We start from the raw sequence: 19,850 nt of genomic DNA on the forward strand, positions 1-19,850 counted from the left end.
TGTACAGGCTAAACGTGACAGTGGACAACTGTTTGACCAAGTTGAACTTAAACCCTATTTTACAGTCAATTCAGGAGACTGAAAATGCCACCTCCACAATATCGCCTGCCTACATTCCAACTCATTCCACTGCTGTTGAAACCTGCACCCATATCTTTGCACCCCACCACCCCCCCCCCCCAGGCTTGCTTTCTCTCACACTCTTCTCGCTAGATGCCACCTTACAAAAACTCCAGCTCATGCAGAAATCCACTGCCTAAATCATGTTGCTTTCTAAGGCCCACTCATCTATCACCCCTGACCCTCCCTGCTAACCTCCATTGGCTTCCTCTCCCAAACAATTGATTTGAAAAACCTTGACCTCACCTATGGTATTGTTCCATCCCCATCTCTGCAACCTCCTCCAGCCCTTCTTCCCAGCTTGCACCCTCTACTCTTCTGAGTCTGTTCACTCCCCCCTCCCCAGAGCCCTCAGCCATTATGGCCTTGCATTCTGGAATTCTCTCCCTAAGCTCTGTCTGGCCTCATCTCCCCTCACTTTCAAAAGCCTCCTTAAAATATAATTCTTCAGCCAGATCTTTGATCCTAATTCTTCTCCCAATTCTTTCTCGCTGCCCAATGCTTTTCTTTTGTAAAGCATCTTGGGATGTTACACTAAATTAATGACAATGTGCCAGTTTAATCACTGTATTTTTCCCATCTGCCTTCTTTTATATGAAAAAAAACTATGAATTAAACATTAAAAAAATAATAAATGCTGGAAATACATGGGTCAGTCAGTGCCTACAAGAGAAAAATAAGTTAATGTTTCAAGTGGGAAACTTCATCAGAGCTCAATAGATAAACAAAAACCATGACAAAGAGAACAAAATTTTGTCAGCCATAGGGTCCTGCTCTTGATTGCTGTCCATTAGTACCATTCCCAAATGCCATTCCTCATAGAGCAGTCTGGACAGTGAGTGTTATCACACTATCCAACCACGAAGGACAGAAACATCACATGTACTCACATGCACTGTTCAACAAGGGCAGAGGTGGGGGGGGCACATTAGACAACACAGCAGAAGTAGTACCCTGATTTAGCCAATTGTAGCACCTCCATTACCAACCCAAGCTAAGATCAGTGAACTCAGCACAGAATAGGAGTTGAATCTGGAGCTTTTCTGCTCTGCATGGTTCAGTCCCATGATGGCAGAGAGTAATTTCAAGACTATAAACTAATCAGAGAGCTCAGGAGGCGGTCTATATTTGAAACATTAAAGTTATCTTTTCTTTTTACAGAAACTGATGGATATAGCCGAGATATTAAAAAAAGGCCCCTGGAAAGTTTAACAAATTGGGTTGTTGTATCATTTTGATTGTTTTTGTACACTGCTGCAGTTCTCTGGAGTAGTTGAGGCGACTAGCATAGATGCATTTAAGGGAAAGCTAGATAAACACGAAGGAAAAAGGAATAGAAGGATTTATTGATAGGGCTAGATGAAGTAGGGAGGGAGGAGGCTCGTGTGGAGCATAAACACCGGCATGGACCTGTTGGGCCGAATGGCCTGTTTCTGTGCTGTACGTTCTATGTAATTCTGAACAACAGTCAAGGGAACCAATCAAAACCCAAAAATAAATGGACTTTTGATCACCCTTCTTCATCACCTCATAAACTGCACTGAGCCTTGTGTATTTTATACCAATGATCTATTTAAAAATCAGTCAATTTACTTGATCATCAAAGCATTTTCAAAAAACTGAAAGGCAATCTTCTTAAAAACTCTCAATTTGGCTGGTCTTTGAAAAATTCCAGAGCACCTTTTTTTTTGAATTGCACAGCAGCAAAAAACAAAAGAAGGATTTCACTCTTAAAAATGCCGATACTGTACTTTGGTCTAAAAGCTTACAGCATTCATTTTGAATGTTAGACTCTATCCTTCAGGCAGTTCTAATGCTGTGACCTCAATTAATTCTATAAAATGTTCTTCAGCGCAGAATTGAAAATCACATACAACACAGAGGATGTTACTAATTCGGTCTCGACTTCACTCTGATCCTTTTCCTCATTTCATTATTTTCCCTCACTAAATCTTCAATTACCAAATTAACAGGGTCAGCAAGTTTAAAACTCCTTGCAACTAAAAGGACTGAAAAAGAGAAATTTATTGCTCACCAACTGTTTCATTGAACTTGACAACAAAAGAGACCAGTGATGTGTCGCAGCATGAATACAAATGTAATTTTCTTACAAAGCCTGACCTCAAATACTGTAACTTCAGAGTACATTTCCCAACAACTATGTGATTTAATGAAGCACCGAAAAGTCTGAACAATCTATAGTGTTGTCAATAGTCGCATTTTTAATGATAATTCAGATTGCATTATTGTTTTACAATGCATGATTCACAGGGCCAGAAGGGAGACAGAAAATTTCTCCCTCCTGTGTATGCCAGTGAATTGCATGCTCTGAAACAAATCATGCAAAAGTCAATAAATAATAAAATCATGAGGGCAACACAAGCTATAAATCTATTTCCTGTTGGGATCAGTTTTGCTTATATCTGTTACCAGTGCTGATAGTGTTAGACAAACTATGTTTTTGGGGATACTCAAATCTATATGTTTAGAATAAATAATTACCATTTTGCAATATTCGAAACCATTTGAGAAACTCAAACAGTGAAAGCATAGAATGATGCATCAGCACACACAAGGCTGATGGAACAAAGAATTAGCAATGTGGAGATTAAATCATTGCCCTGTATCAATGCTGAATTCCTGTTTTAGAAATAATACAATCCCCAGTTCCTATCTATTTCTGGCAGCTGTGTGATTGCTTATGACGGGTTTCATAAATCCCCTTGTATATTAATCAAGTTGTTTCAGATTCAGAATTGCTGGTGTTCCTGACCTATATATGGAGAGCATACCATCCCCAGCACTGGGTGGGAAGCTATCCACCACAAGATGCCTTTACCATATTTGCCTAAGCTCCTAGATTATCTTCCTTTGTTACTACTGGTCGTTTGTCTTGCTATTCTTGCTGTTGCTGGGTTAAAGTTTCCCTTTGCACTGTATGAAACACATTAATTTAAAAGTAAAAAATTAGCACAATGTCAAATTCCATATTATATGGAACAAGAACAGGTCATTCCAGAAATGCACAGTTCGCATCTGACAGGTTAACATTTTGGACAGCGACCTTCACCAGAACTCTCACAGGACCCGGCTCTGAAGGAGAGCCAATATTTCTGATTTGATGAAAGGTCATTGACCTGAAACGTCAACTCTGTTTCGCTGAGTGTTTCCAGCATATTCTATATTCATTTCTCTTTCAGATGCTGACTTCCCTATTGTACAGTCAGATTACTGATATTAATTACTTTAAGTAATTAATATCAGTAATCTGATATTACTGATATTATAGAGAGAGGGATAAAAAAGGAGGGGGGGGAGGTGTGGCAATATTGGTTACAGAAACAATTACGGCTGTGAGGAGGGATGATATGTTAGAAGGATCATCAAATGAGGCCATATAGGTTGAGCTAAAGAACAAAAAAGGGGCAGTCACACTACTACTATAGAAAAAGTACTGGAGAAACTAATGGGACTAAAAGCCGATAAATCCCCTGGACCTATCTGGAGGTGGAGGGTGAACAGCCGGAGGTTGTGGTTCATATTGGTACCAACGACATAGGTAGAAAGAAGGATGAGGTCCTGCAGGCAGATTTTAAGGAGTTAGGAAAGAGATTAATAAGCAAGACCTCAAAAGGTAGTAATCTCCGGATTACTCCCAGTGCCACGCGCTAGCGAGTATAGAAATAGGAGAATAGAGATGCATGTGTGGCTGGAGAGATGGTGCAGGAGGGAGGGCTTTAGATTCCTGGGGCATTGAGACCGGTTCTGGGGGAGGTGGGACCTGTACAAGCCGGACGGGTTGCACCTCAACAGGGCCGGGGCCAATATCCTCGCGGGGAGGTTTGCTAGTGCTGTGGGGGGAGGGTTTAAACTGGCTTGGCAGGGGGATGGGAACCTCCTCAATCGTAGGTTCAGGAGGGAGAGAAGCAGAGCTGGAAATGGAAGGCAGAAAATTAGTGAGTGAGTTTGGAAGGCAGAGGAAACAAAGGTTAGAAACTAGACAACAAAGGATTTGGCAGTGCTTAATGGTATATACCTTAATGCAAGGAGTATAGTGAATAAGGCAGATGAGCTAAGGGCACAGATAGACACGTGAAAGTATGCTATCTTAGCTATTACAGAAGCATGGCTTAAACAGGGGCAGGAATGGCAGCTCAGCATTCCTGGTCACAGGGTTTTCTGACGAGATAGAGAGAGGGATAAAAAAGGAGGGGGGGGAGGGGAGGTGTGGCAATATTGGTTACAGAAACAATTACGGCTGTGAGGAGGGTTGATGTGTTAGAAGGATCATCAAATGAGGCCATATAGGTTGAGCTAAAGAACAAAAAAGGGGCAGTCACACTACTACTATAGACCCCCAAACAGTCAGAGGGAGATAGAAGAGCAAATACTTAGGCAAATTTCTGTGAAGTGCAAAAACAGTCAGGCAGTAATAGTAGGGGATTTCAACTACCCTAATATTAACTGGGATACAATCAGTGCAAAAGATATAGAGGATGCAGAATTCTTAAATTGCATTCAGGAGAACTTTTTTTAAAGCCAGTACGTAGCAAGCCCAACAAGACCGGGAGGCAGTTCTGGATTTAGTTTTAGGGAATGAAGCTGGGCAGGTGGAAGGAGTATTAGTGGCAGAGCATTTTGCTGGCAGTGATCATAATTCAGTTAGATTTAGTATAGTTATGGAAAAGGACAGACAGAACAGGAGTAAAAGTTCCAAACTGGGGAAAGGCCAATTTTACTAAGCTAAGTGATTGAGCAAAAGTGGACTGGAAACAGCTACTTGAAGGTAAATCTGTGTCAGAGCAGTGGGAGTCATTCAAGGGGGAGATTCAAGGGGTTCAGAGTAAACATGTTCCCACAAAGAAAAAGGGTGGGACGGAGCATACAGGGTAAGATAATGCAATACTGCAGAAAGCTTAGAGGAGTATAGAAAGTGCAGGGGTGAAATTAAAAAGGAAATTAGGAAGTATTGAGTGGATTAGCATCTTTGAAAGTAGATAAATCGCCAGGCCCGGATGAAATGTATCCCAGGCTGTTAAGAAAAGCAAGTGAGGAAATAGCAGAGGCTCTGGCCATCATTTTCCAATCCTCTCTGGCTACAGGCATGGTGCTGGAGGATTGGAGGACTGCTAACGTTGTACCGTTGTTTAAAATGGGAGAAAGAGATAGACAGAGTAATTATAGGCCAGTCAGTCTAACCTCGGTGGTGGGCAAATTATTGGAATCGATTCTGAGGGACAGCATAAATAGTCATTTAGAAAGGCACGGCTTAATCAAGGACAGTCAGCATGGATTTGTTAAGGGAAGGTCACGTCTGACTGACTTGATTGAATTTTTAAAGTAGGTAACAAGGAGGGTTGATGAGGGTAATGCGTTTCATAAAGTGTATATGGATTTTAGCAAGGCTTTTGACAAGGTCCCACATGGTAGACTGATCAAAAAAATAAAAGCCCATGGGATCCAAGTGAAAGTGGCAAGTTGGATCTAAAATTGGTTCAGTGGCAGGAAGCAAAGGGTAAGGGTTGACGTGTGTTTTTGCGACTGGAAGGCTGTTTCCAGTGGGGTCCCGCAAGGCTCAGTACTAGTCCCTTGCTTTTTGTGGTACATATTAATGATTTGGACTTGAATGTGGGGGGCTTGATCAAGAAGTTTGCAGATGATACAAAAATTAGCCATGTGCTTGATAGTGAGGAGGAAAGCTGTCGACTGCAGGAAGATATCAATGGACTGGTCAGGTGGGCAGAAAAGTGGCAAATGGAATTCAATCCAGAGAAGTGTGAGGTAATGCATTTGGGGAGGGCAAACAAGGAAAGGGAGTACACAATAAATGGGAGTATTCTGAGAGGTGTAGAGGAACAAAGGGACCTTAGAGTGCATGTCCACAGATCCCTGAAGGTAGCAGGACAGGTAAGATAAGGTGGTTAAAAAGGCATACGGGATACTTTCCTTTATTAGCCGAGGCATAGAATATAACAGCAGGGAAGTTATGCTAGAATTGTACAAAATAATGCTTAGACCACAGCTAGAGTATTGCATACAGTTCTGGTCACCACAATACAGGAAAGATTTGATTGCACTGGAGAGGGTACAGAGGAGATTTACGAGGCTGTTGCCAGGACTGGAGAATTTTAGCTATGAGAAAAGATTGGATAAGCTGTGGTTGTTTTCTTTGAAACAAAGGAGGCTGAGGGGAGATTTAATTGAGGTATATAAAATTATGACGGGACTAAATAGAGTGGATAGGGAGGACCCATTTCTCTTAGCAGAGGGGTCAGTGACCGGGGGCATAGATTTAAAGTCATTGGTAGAAGGATTAGATGGGAGCTGAAGAGAAATTTTTTCACCCAGAGGATGATGGGGATTTGGAACTCATTGCCTAAAAGGCAGTAGAGGCAGAAACCCTCAACTCACTTAAAAAGTACTTGGATGAGCACTTGAAGTACCATAACCTACAGAGCCACAGGCCAAGAGCTGGCAACTGGGATTAAGCTGGATAGCTCTTTTTCGGTCGCATGGACACGATGGGCCGAATGGCCTCCTTCTGTGCCGTACTTCTATGGTTACATCCTAGGGTTCTAAAAGAGGTGGCTGCAGAGATCGTGGATGCATTGGTTATGATCTTCCAAAGTTCCCTAGATTCTAGAACGGTCCCCTTGGATTGGAAGGTAGCAAATGTAAACCTGCTATTCAAGAAAGGAGGGAGAGAGAAAACAGGGAACTATAGACCAGTTAGCCTGACATCAGTCATCAGGAAAATGCTGGAATCCATTATTAAGGAAGTGGTAAAAGGGCACTTAGAAAAACATATCATGATTAGGCAGAGTTAACATGGTTTTATGAAAAGGAAATCTTATTTGACAAATTCATTAGAGTTTTTTGAGGATGTAACTAGCAGGGTAGATAAAGGGGACCCAGTGGATTTAGTATATTTGGATTTCCAAAAGGCATTCGATAAAGTGCCACATAAAAGGTTGTTAAACAAGATAAGGGCTCATGGGGTTGGGGGTAATATACTAACATGGATAGAGGATTGGTTAATAGATAGAAAACAGAGAGCAGGAATAAACGGGTCATTTTCAGGTTGGGGTGGCGCAAGGATCAGAGCTTGGGCCTCAGCTATTTACAATCTATATCAATGACTTAGATGAAGGGACCGAGTGTAATGTATCCAAGTTTGCTGATGATACAAAAATAGGTGGGAAAGTAAGTTGTGAGGAGGACACAAAGAGTCTGCAAAGGGATGTAGACAGGTTAAGTGAGTAGGCAAGAAGGTAGCAGATGGAGTATAATGAGGGGAAATGTGAGGTTATTCACTTTGGGAGGAAGAATAGAGAAACAGAATATTTTTTAAATGGTGAGAAACTATTAAATGTTGGCGTTGAGAGAGATTTGGGTGTCCTCGTACAAGAGACACAAAAAGTTAGCATGCACATACAGCAAGCAATTAGAAAGGCCATTTAATGCAAGGGGGTTGGTGTACAAGAATAAGGAAGTCTTACTACAATTGTACAGGGCTTTGGTGAGACCTCACCTGGAGTACTGGTCACCTTATCTAAGGACGGATATACTTGCCTTGGAGGCGGTGCAACCAAGGTTCACTAGATTGATTCCTGAGACGAGAGGGTTGTCCTTTGAGAAGAAATCGAGTAGAAAGGGCCTATACTCTCTGGAGTTTAAAAGAATGAGAGGTGATCTAATTGAAACACAAGATTCTGAGGGGGCTTGACAGGGTAGATGTTGAGAAGTTGTTTCCCCTGGCTGGAGAGTCTAAAACTAGGGGGCAGAGTCGCAGGATAAGAGGTCGGCCATTTAAGACTGAAATGAGGAGGAATTTCTTCACTCAGAGGATTGTGAATCTTTGGAATTCTCTACCCCAGAGGGCTGTGGATGCTGAGTTATTGAGTACATTCAAGGCTGAGAGAGATAGATTTTTGTACTTTAGGGGAATCAAGGGATATGGAGATCGGGCGGGAACGTGTAGTTGAGGTCGAAGATCAGCCATGATCTTATTGAATGGCGGAGCAGGCTCGTGGGGCCGCACGGCCTACTCCTGCTCCTATTTCTTATGTTGCTTATTACAAAGATTCATGGTTGTCCTTTTATTCTCAAATAAATATCACACTGCCTTAATGCTTAAGGTGGTTTTTAATAGGACATTCAAACTACTTTAGAATCAAGTGAAGATAACCATTGGGAAAGCATAATCTATTTCTGGGTATTCTGCTCAAATACTCGTGATTGACCAAATTTGTAATTTCACACGCTACATGCTATCACTAAAAGCATTTTTTATCTTCCTTAAATTACGTCAATATCTGCATGACCTTAAAAATCACAATTGTTCCTGGGGTCATTTGATCTGGCATATGAGACACCAAAAACCTACATTGTGTTGGACTTCAAAGCCTGAATAATGGTGGCGCCTGAGAACCACATCATGCAAATCAAGGCTTTCTCCTTTGGGGTCGCGCTCTGAATTTTAGGGCATCGCTTCTTGCTCTGGAGACAACCAATTAAACTACAGTATGTGTTGAATCTTTGTATTTCTCCAGCAGCCAAAGAGATTGCCAAACTGAAGACGTAGTGTTTAAAAAGCTGAAGGGAGCCGCTTCACAGAAAACAGTTGTGAAAATGAATGAGCTACTGTTATTTTACTTTTTAAAAGGACCCGCCAGGAATGGATCTTCTCCAGTTCACTAAAACACTGAGGAGTTTGTCCAGTAAATCTCTTACTGTGTTCTCAATTCGACTGATAACCATGCTGTGTTCGGGGCATCATCTTTATGCTCAGTATAACCCCTACGCATCCCGATTTTAAGTTTTAAAAAAAATCCGGAGCTCCCTGATGCTACGGTGGGTTTGCCGTCACTCAGTCCATGGTCCTAGAATGTCCCAGTTTTGATTCCGACTATCAGGACTCCAAGCAGTCTACTGGCCCCACTGCCCCTGGGGTTGGGACATTGATGCAATGACCCCTACTGCAAAGAGTAGTGCGCATGTTAGTTGAGGACAGGATTGGGCTTGGTTGGGTTAACTAACCTGCCGACACACGAAGGATATCCAATGTCATTGGAATGGTATCCTAACAAATGTCAAAGCATTCTGTAAAGGTGGGAGAAACAGCAAAAAGCAAAAATCCTACAATCCGTATGATTTATTGCTGGTCACTCAAAACTTTACAGTATTTTTTTTTTTAAGAACACCTCATATTTACACTGTTACATCGAGCAACTCCATCAGTTTCACTCTAGGTACATGCGATCTGAAAATTTTACACGGGATCTGTAAGAGAAAAAAAAACACTGCACAGGCATGGTTGAATGGGTTAATGCATTAATTTTAAATCACCACATTATCTGTGTGGACACAGTGAAGGTCACAAGATGCACATTACTTGTGTCAGTCGCCATTTCAACTGTGCCATTGTATGGAATCCACAGTTGAAGGAGTAGCTCCTATGCCTGCGGTAAGGGGTCCAATAAGTCTGCTCTGGGGCGATGTTCATATTAGAGAAACTGTGGTACAAAATTGTCAGTTTAAACAAGGTAATAATTTTCTGGGTAATAATGCTTTGCATCATTTACATCCCTGCTGGAAACAAAGCTTTCGCTTATTTAGCAATACATTTTTCACTGCTTCATTAATCCAGCTCACTGCCTCTATTCTTGGCTTCTTCATCTTCAGTAAGGGATAAGTGCTAAAAGCTTTATCCACACTAGTCTAATCCGTGCTGTGTAGAATATGCAAGTTAGTCTTTGAACTGACAAATCTTATTAGCAAGTACAAATCTATCCAAGTTTTTTTTTTCTCCTCTTTTTAAACAAGGAACAATTTGTAGTTTCTTACTCTTCAAGTTACTTTCTACCTTCAGGAGAGGATCTGTGCCCAAACTGTTGACTTATCTTTGCAGATGCTGACAGATCCCATTGGATAATTCCAACATTTTTCATTTGTTTTTGACATTTCCAGTATTTGCACCTTATTTTTATCTCTACTATTTCATTCATAGCTAATTCTTTCTCGGATATGCACTATTCAGATTATGATGACCCTAGGCCAGTACAGCATTGAAAAATTAGAGATAGCAGGATCAATGTGATCCTTGCCAACTTCCAAAAGGTAGGTCTTGGAACCAGTTAATTATTTGATTGTACTGTCTGCTGACAAGTTCCATGAATGGAACATAGGAACAGGAGGAGGCCTGTTCCGCCTTTCGATTAGATCATGGCTAATTTGTACCTCAACTCCATTACATGCCTTTGCATTTCCCTTGATACCCTTACCCAAACAAAAATCTATCCATCACAGTCTTAAAAATTTCAATTGTCCCAGCATACACAGCCTTTTGGGGAGAAAGTTTCAGATTTCTACTACCCTTTGTGTGAAAAAGTCCTTCCTGATTTCACTCCTACATGGCCTAGCTCTATTTTTAAGATTATGCCCTCTTCAGCTGTCTAGGCCCAAGGCTCTGGAATTCTCTCCGCCTCTCTCTCCTCCTTTAAGACACTCCTTAAAACCCACCTCTTTGCCCAAGTTTTTGGACACCTGTCCTAATATCTCCTCATGTGGCTCAGTATGAAATTTTGTCTGATAACGCTCCTGTGAAGCTCCTTGGGTTGTTTTATTATGTTAAAGGTGCTATATAAATGCAACTGTTGCTCTGGATTCCTCCAACAGAGGAAATAGTTTCTCTGTATCTATCCTATCAAATCCCTTTATCATTTTAAAGGTCTTGATTAGATTACCCCTCAGCCTTCCAAACTCCATAGAATGAATACTTTATATCTCAGAGTTCACAAAACCTCGACAGTAAGTGTTCTAATTTCAGGTTTTTTTTTGCACACTGCACATGGTCACTACTCCACCTATTTAGCTAACGTACTGGAACTCTTTATTTATTAAATCTAAGTAAAAGAACAATTAATACTAATCAATATAATCTAGATTTTCCGATCAGCGTTGCAATGCTGGCGTTAACTAATGTACGATGTTATTGCTAGTGTGAACGCTGAACGGAAAATCTAGGCCCATTTCATTTGGATCCTTCCCAAATTCTATTTTTTGTTAAACCTATGAAGCAAAGGCAAGCAGGCAATGGCTAATATCAATATAAATCAAATCATTGCATTAAACAAAGCGAAAGGATATTGTCATCTTCTCTACAAACTTGTCTTGATCATCGCTGGATTGTGGGAAGCTGTTGATATCTTTTTCCAATGTGGCAATCTGTTTCCCCATTTGTTCCAGATTCTTCTGCAGCATTTCTGCAGAAACTGTAAAGACGACATACGTTAACTATCTGAGCATTATTTGCTTCACAGCTTCTTAAATATGCATTGTGTGGAATTACAGGAACAGAGATGGTCTGTGCTGAGCTAGGTGATCTGAGGCACTGCTGCAAGAAGGAAATCAGCCAAGGGTCCCAATTGCCATCCAGTGATGCTTGCATGGAAACAGTGTAAGTGTACAGGTTGCATGAGGAAAGGATCAGTCAGATTCAGCTGTGCTGCCCTCCATGATGGAATAGCTAGTCGACCGTGACTGCTCAGGGCTCACACATGAAGAATAGCCATTTGGGTGCAGCACCATAGCGCTTTCAAGCTTCCGTGGAAACAAACCGCAGGAAGCATCACATCTGAGAACGATCGCACTCCTGACCAATGTCTACATACACGCCGTGCAAGTCGCTGGACAGCGATCAGGAGTGGCTGATCTATCCTTTCCCCAGCCTGGCAGTGTGGGTGTGAGGAGGGTGAAGCGAGTGGGTAAATAAATACATTAAATGTTAGAAACACACAGCAGGTCAACTGGCACCAGAAAGAGTTAATGTTTCATCAGAACCCAGTTTCCATGCAAAATATTTACTCTTCACGGTCTTTTGTAACAACCTGGACAGCGGTGTTGGGATTACGGTAAGTTACTTTGCAGATGACACCAAAATCCGTGCAAGGGTTAAGATAGTTGAGGAGTGCAATCAAATTCAAAAGGATTTAGATGTGTTAGGGGAGTGGACCACACATTGGCAATTGGCGTTTAATTTAGATAAATGAAGTGTCATGCATGTTGGTAGGGCCAATATGGAACACACGTATCATTTGCAGGGAACAATACTGAAAGAGGGTAAGAGAGAAAAAGATCTTGGTGTTATTGTGCACAGATCCCTAAAGGTTCATAACCAATGTAGAGAAACTGTAGCTAAAGCTAATAGGGTATTGGTTGTATTAATAGAGCCAGTCAGTATAAATCAAAGAACACAATTTGACACTATACAGGTCGCTGGTCAGACCGCATCTAGAGTACTGTGCCCAGTTTTGGTCCCCCCAACATGGTGGGTGATATAGTGGCCTTGGAAAAGGTACAGAGAAGAGCTACAAGAATGATTCCCAGCTTAAACAACCTCAGCTACTCAGATAGGCTCAAGGACCTTGGCCTGTTTACTTCAGAGCAGTGTAGACTTGGAAGTGACCTGGTAAGAGGTCTATAAACTAATTAAAGGGCTGGATAGCGTCCCTATTGATAGATTATTCCAGTTTAACGGACTGGGGAGGACCAGGGAACACGTGTTTAAACTATGCATGGGTAGGAATAGACTGGATGTAAGGTGATTCTTCTTTGCCCAGCGAATTGTGAGCCTCTGATATACGTTGCCGGCTGGTGTAGTGGGTGCTGACTCTCTGTTTGCCTTCAAGAGTACCGGTTCCTGACTGGGGCTGAGATCGCATCATATAGAAGGTAAGTGTCTTTATAGCTAACATTTTGTCCGTGAGATCTCCTGGACTGGTTTCGATCGCCTGAGGGGGCGGAGAGGAATCTTCCAGAGTATTTTTTGATCCTTATTGGCCCTGGTTTTTGCCTCTCCCAGGAGATTACATGGCCGCTGGTAGGTAGGGGGGAGTGTCTAATCACAATGCTTTAGGCATCACGACCGGGTAGGGCAGGCTTGATGAACAGATGGCCTTTTCCCTGCCCATCATTTTTGTACATTTGCAATTCTAGCATCTTATTTTTTTTCATTTTTATCTGAAGAATTATTTTATGCCTTCAGTCAAAAAATAAGTGCTTCAAAAGTGTTAAGGCAAACACTGCATCCTGAAGCAGAGAGAGCTTTTGATGGAACCACAGTGTGCCCTAGCGATGATAATCTTTACTACGAAAGGGGTAAATTTTAAAGCCAGTGCTCTGATTACTAATTGAAGTGCGTATAAATCCCTGTGGGTGTACATCTCCAGACAGACGACATCTCCACCTCTGACATCAGTGGGTTTGTATCAGTCTCAAGCTATTTGTTCCTTTTAATGTATGCTAAAATGTATGAACACATCAGAGAAAACAGAAATCATTGTGCAATGCCTGTGCTTGTAACACAAAATGAATGCTGGAGGCAGAGCTTTCAATGCTAAGTAGGTCAGCGGCAGAGATGACTGCTGTACCAGCTCTGATCAATGGCTACGCACTATGCAGAGAGCATTAATGGATGGTGAGAGGAATATTTGTGCATCTAGGTCACTCTTTCTTTATTTAAAAGCCTTACACATCCCTCACCTCGGCTTGCTTTTTCCACGTGGTTTAGCTCTTCTGTGAAGTGAATGACCTCGGGGTATTGTTCTTCACACATTTCTGCTAAAAAGTGCATGAGTGTCATCTTCTGATCGGCTGATTTTGTATCTTTTAACTATTAAGAAAAAGAAGAAAAAAAAGGAGGCTTGTAACATGGGTTATGGTATAAAAAGAAACAGTCAGGATAAGCTAATGTAATTTTTGTCTGTCAAGGTTGCACTTTATTATTTTGGGTTAAATAAAAATGTCCTTCTCCCCAGTGGCACTGAACTCTGGCTGGGACCGCAGTTCCAAAGGTGGTGCATTCCCTCAAGTGCCTTGCTCAATTGCCCGTTCTTCACAGTGACACTCGATAAAAATCAGAGCTGAGAAGGATTCTACCTGACATTTAAGTGCCTTCCCACAAGCGGCATTAGATAGGAGAGCAAAGGCGGGAATCTAGCTGTTTTTCTCCTCCCCGGCTCAGAGGTACCGAGTCCAATTGTAGCATTCTTATCAGCACCCCGATTGAAATCAGCTAGCTCAGCCCAGATTAGACACTGATCCTGGGACCTTCCTGGTCTGTATGGCTCAGTTCAACACAGTGCACAGTATCAACTGAGTCATGAGGTGAAGCTATATATATATATATATGTTGTAATTTAAAAGTGTAGCCACTTCTGAACAAAGACTTTAAAAACACACCGCCACCCCTAGTCAACAGCTGCTCTGCTAACTCAGAAATTTACTATGGTTATTTTAGAACACTAGTGTAGTACAACTCTCCCAATAATAAGCACAAAAATGATGACTTTTTCTGAAGGACCTACAGGAGATTTGACTGCAATGTACAGCAGAACTCCCATGCGATACTGTCCCAAAGGCTTATGGCATTGAGCAGCTGAGCAGTGGGGGTGGGGGTACTATTGACCTCAGCACTTTGGGTTAGGGAGGGAAAATAGCCCTGTGTTCGTACTTCTGATCACTATTCAGACACTGTTGTTGGAGGTATGCGTGTTTGATGACTGGGTGAGGACAAGATTGAGTTTGGTTGTAATGACCTTCCCTCACCCTGCGTTCCAACAGCTTGCCGACGCTCACTGTCTAGGCGCACAATGAGGGATAACTGGTGCCCATGTAACTGCACTTCAGCAATAAGTTAAAACCACGAGAAAGGAGGTGAAAAATGGCAAAGAAAAGTGAGGGGGGGAAAAAAAGATTTGAAACACTTCGAAAAACTTCAGAATCACATGTTTAGACAACTGCCATCATTTTCACCCTTTTTAAGTTGATCAAATTATGCATCATTCGTGATCGAGATGTCACGAAGGCTACGGATCTGCTCCCAGGATTCTTTTCTTACTTGTGTAGAGGTATGAGTGCGTGGGGGGAACAGGAGCAGCTGCTATTTCAACAAACCTTGATAGACTCATCTGATCAATAAATTATGAGAGAAAGTATTGCAAAAACCATTAGCATTATTGGTTCCTTGCATATTTCCTGGGCACATCTGCTGACTAGGACTACTGCAATACATTTTGGATTACTGGGCTGTGCGCTGCTATTATATTCCTGTATCATATCTGAATATTACAAACAAAGCACAATTGTAGATGTGAGAAATATTTTCTCTGTGCGCAATGTATGAAAATCACAGAAATTGTTTCCACAGAATTTGTTGATGATACAATGGTTACAGCACAGGAGGAGGCCATACGGCCCATCGAGCCCATGCTGGCTCTTTGTAAGAGCTATCCAGTTAGTCCCATGCCCCCGCTCTTTCCCTGTAGCCCTGCAAATTTTTTCCCTTCAAATATTTATCTAATTCTTTTTTGAAAACCACGACTGAATATGCTTCCACGACCCTTTCAGGCAGCGCATTCGAGATCATAGCTACTCACTGCGTAAAAAAGTTTATCCTCATGTCGTCTTTGGTTCTTTTGCCAATCGCCGTAAATCTGTCATGTGTCCGCCCATTCCACCAGCCTGTCTATGTCCTCTTGAAGTCTATTACTATCCTTCTCACTGTTTCCTGTCACTTTGCCAATTTTGTATCCATGCTGCCACTGCCCCTTTTATTCCATGGGCTTCAATTTTGCTGACAAGCCTATTATGTGGCACTTTATCAAACTTTTGAAAGTCCATACACATCAACCACATTGCCCTCATCAACTCTCCCTGTTCCCTCATCAAAAAACTCAATCAAGTTTGTTAAACACGATTTGCCTTTAATAAATCCATGCTGGCTTTCCTTTATTAATCCACACTTGTCCAAGTGACTATTAATTTTGTTCCGGATCATCGTTTCTAAAAGGTTTTCCACCACCAAAGTTAAACTGACTGGCCTGTAGGTGCTGACTTTATCCTTACACCCTTTTTTGAACAAGAGTGTAACATTTGCAATTCTCCAGTCCTCTGGCACCACCCCCCCTGTATCTGAGCAGGATTCAAAGGTTATGGCCAGCACTCTGCAATTTACACCCTTACTTTTCTCAGCCACCTAGAATGCATCCCATCTGGACCGGGTGACTTATCTACTTTAAGTACAGCCAGCCTTTCTAGTACCTCCTCTTTATCAATTTCACCCCATCCAGCATCTCAGCTATCTCCCCTTTTACTGTGACTTTGGCAACATCTTCTTCCTTGGTAAAGACAGATGCAAAGTACTGATTTAGTACCTCAGCCATGCCTTCTGCCTCCATGCGTAAATCTCCTTTTTGGTCCCTAATTGGCACTCCTTGTATCCAGGAATATTTAGTACCCAACCCTTGCCCTTTTTTGAGCCAGGTCTCCATTATCGTCACATCATATCCCCATGTGGCTATTTGCACCTGCAGCTCACCAACCTTATTTACCACGCATTGTGCATTTACACAAATGCACTCTAAACCTATCTTAGATCTTCTCGTATTGTCTGATCCCACCTAATGCTGTACTGTTTCTTACTCTAGTGTTATCTGTCTCTCCCAATCCTTTCCGCACCTTTTTTCTCCTTTCTAATGCTAACTCTGGTGCCCATCTCCCTGCCAAATTAGTTATAACTCTCCGCCCACCGCCCCCCCCCCCCCCCCACTTCTTGTTAACGGGTGTAGGATTTTGGTACACGTGGTGTACCTGATGTCATTACATCTCTAATAGCATCTGGCAGAACATATTCAGCAAATATTAATACTCTGGTAAAAACAAAATAAGAGCTTTTGACCTATTGGGATTGCATGTCCTTTAAAAGGAGTAGCAAAAAAGTTTCTAATATAGGTTGTACGTGCTTTCTTGAATGGCTGCCTAGAAACAATTTGTTGGTCTCATAGGAAAGAAATGGTCCTTCATGAATTAGCTAAAATAAAGGCAGTGAGACTGAAATGAATGCAACATTCTGCAGACTAATATGTAATTTGATTATCTAGTGGAGCTGTAGGTAAATCCGTAAGACAAAATTCCCAAATCATCATCCTACTGTTTATTACAATGTTAGGTTGAAAAGATTCTGTATGCCTTACAACGTTCAAAGTAGTTGCTTTTGGCTTCAAGGGGAATCATCACTGCTCAACAGTTCAGTCACAGTGTGGGTAGATGGTCAGGTGCAACAGGCTCCTTAAGAGGTGGCTTAGAAGTCACAGCAAGAGGCTGTTATTTCAAGAGGATTGTAGAATGAGTTGGGAGAACAAGTTTCCTGTAAAGCTCAGCTATATGCATTGTGAATTACCATTTGTGCAGTGTAGTACTCAGTCTACATCTTCTCTTCAATGAATCATTAAGTGTCAATAAATCTGATCAGTAATTTTAGCCTGAACAAGGTGGTCTAGTCTTGATATTTCTTACCTTCCATATTGACAGGAGACATTGTGGACAATACAGGTGCTCTCCTATAAGCAATTCACTGTGATTGTGGTTAGTCCAGAGTTATGCCATCTCAGTATGGCAGAGAGTAAAGAATGCAGGATTCAGTTCATAATAGATGTAGTCTGCTTAAGGAAATGGTCATCAAGTTGTTTACATGAGAAAAGTTGTTGTAAGAGGCCTGTACTGTAACTGTTCACTGTGCTGTCAATTTTCTCCTGTAACCAACATGGTGCCAACTGCAGCAAAGTTTCGGTAGAAAAGAGAAGGCTGAGGGGTGACCTGATGGAGGTCTTTAAAATTATGAAGGGGTTTGATAGGGTCGACGGATAGAAGATGTTTCCACTTGTGAGGGAGACCAAAATTAGGGGCCATAATTATAAGATAGTCACTAATAAATCCAATAGGGAATTCAGGAGAAACTTCGTTATCCAGAGAGTGGTTAGAATGTGGAACTCGCTACCACACTGAGTAGTTGAGGCAAATGGCATAGATGTATTTAAGAGGAAACTAGATAAGTATTTGAGGGAAAAGGGAATAGAAGGATATGTTAAATAGGGTTAGATGAAAAAGGGTGGCAGGAGGCTTGTGTGGTGCATAAACACTGGCATAGACCAGTTGGGCCAAATGGCCTGTTTCTGTGCTGTACATTCTATGTAAGGCTCCAGGAATGGACTCCGCCTAAGAATTCAAACAAAATGACAACTTACCTAAAACATCTGTGCTAAATTGGGGGGGGGTCCTTTAATAATAAAGGGGTAACTGTGGTGCCCTGTGCTGGGGATCTTTCATTCTTATATGTGTTTTTAAAAATTTAGATGGCACACTATTTCTTTGGCTGTAAAGCACTTTGGGATGTCCTGAGGTCACGAAAGGTGCTGTGTAAATGCAAGTCTTTCTTTCCTTCATTGAAAGTTTTATTTTATTCTGTTGTTCTACAGGACCTTCACTTTCCAGAACATCAGATTGGATTCAATGATCTTATTCGTTCTGCTACAAAAAGACTATTGATTACTGGGGATGAGTTTCCAGAGATGAAAGCTGTTTCCATCAGGTTTGGTGTTCTTTACAGAACTGGTTTGGTCACGAGTACAAACGGAAGTCCTAATAACAATCATGTTACTGATCAATTTCTGACCTGCTGTTATTTTATACCTTGTGATTTAAAAGAAGGAAACTCACAGAAGCAAAAAAAAACACCTGCACTGCATGGACAGAATGGGAAAGTAGGCTAAACTAGTAAACATAGAGCACATTCGAGTAGAGATTTAATAAATAACAACAGATAAGTATCATTGGGAGATGCAAAATTACGGATTTCACCTTGTGCACTCTCTCACACAAGGGAGAAAACGCTAGTAATTTGCTCAGAGAACATTACATAGTGTAAATCAAACTCCAGACATTAAGAGTTAAAAAAAAAACTAGTGAATCTATCCTCTTCCTATTTTTCCTCAAGTTCTGACTCACACAGGATACACAGTTTCTCAGTTGCCAGGAGCCCACCTGTACTCCAGGTGCAAGTCTTGGCGGTGAGCATCAGCAGACCCTTCAATCATGCAAGGCATCGCAACAGAAGCCAATCCTATCCCCGTGTGACGACCACACAGAAGCACATTCCAGCAGCAGTCACTGGTATGTGATCGGGGAGGCGGGGGGGGGGGGGGGGGGCGGAAAGACAACACCTTTGCTTAGACCTGGATACATTGATGTCAATTATACCCTCCACTGTTCTTTTTTATTCATTCTTTCATGGGGTGTGGGCGTCGCTGGCGAGGCCAGCATTTATTGCCCATCCTTAATGGCCTTTGAGAAGGTGGTGATGAGCCGCCTTCTTGAACCGCTGCAGTCCGTGTGAAGGTTCTCCCACAGTGCTGTTAGGTAGGGAGTTCCAGGATTTTGACCCAGCGACGATGAAGGAATGGCGATATATTTTCAAGTCAGTGTGTGACTTGAGGGGAAGGTGCAGGTGGTGGTGTTCCTATGCGCCTGCTGCCCCTGTTCTTCTAGGTGGTAGAGGTCATGGGTTTGGAAGGTACTGTCGAAGAAGCCTTGGCGAGTTACTGCAGTGCATCTTGTAGATGGTACACACTGCAGCCACGGTGCGCCGGTGATAGAGGGAGTGAATGTTTAAGGTGGTGGATGGGGTGCCAATCAAGCAGGCTGCTTTGCCCTGGATGTTGTCGCGCTTCTTGAGTGTTGTTGGAGCTGCACTCATCCAGGCAAGTGGAGAGTATTCAATCACACTCCTGACTTGTGCCTTGTAGATGGTGGAAAGGCTTTGGGGAGTCAGGAGGTGAGTCACTCGCCGCAGAATACCCAGCCTCTGACCTGCTGTTATAGCCACAGTATTTATG

General features: G+C 42.1%; 1 protein-coding gene across 1 annotated transcript in view; it reads right to left on the reverse strand.

The window, feature by feature from the left end:
• The window catches only part of LOC137332311 (protein diaphanous homolog 1-like), a 347,604-nt gene that overhangs the window by 73,455 nt on the left and 254,299 nt on the right, over positions 1-19,850 (reverse strand). The window contains exons 22-23 of the mRNA XM_067996041.1: positions 13,663-13,792; positions 11,268-11,393 (exon numbers count right to left, since the gene is read on the reverse strand). Of these exons, the coding sequence (XP_067852142.1) occupies positions 11,268-11,393; positions 13,663-13,792 (256 nt within the window). The remainder of the gene's footprint in view (positions 1-11,267; positions 11,394-13,662; positions 13,793-19,850) is intronic.

The sequence above is a fragment of the Heptranchias perlo genome, chromosome 14 (genome assembly GCF_035084215.1).
Source record: "Heptranchias perlo isolate sHepPer1 chromosome 14, sHepPer1.hap1, whole genome shotgun sequence".
In the NCBI taxonomy this organism is placed as follows: domain Eukaryota; kingdom Metazoa; phylum Chordata; class Chondrichthyes; order Hexanchiformes; family Hexanchidae; genus Heptranchias; species Heptranchias perlo.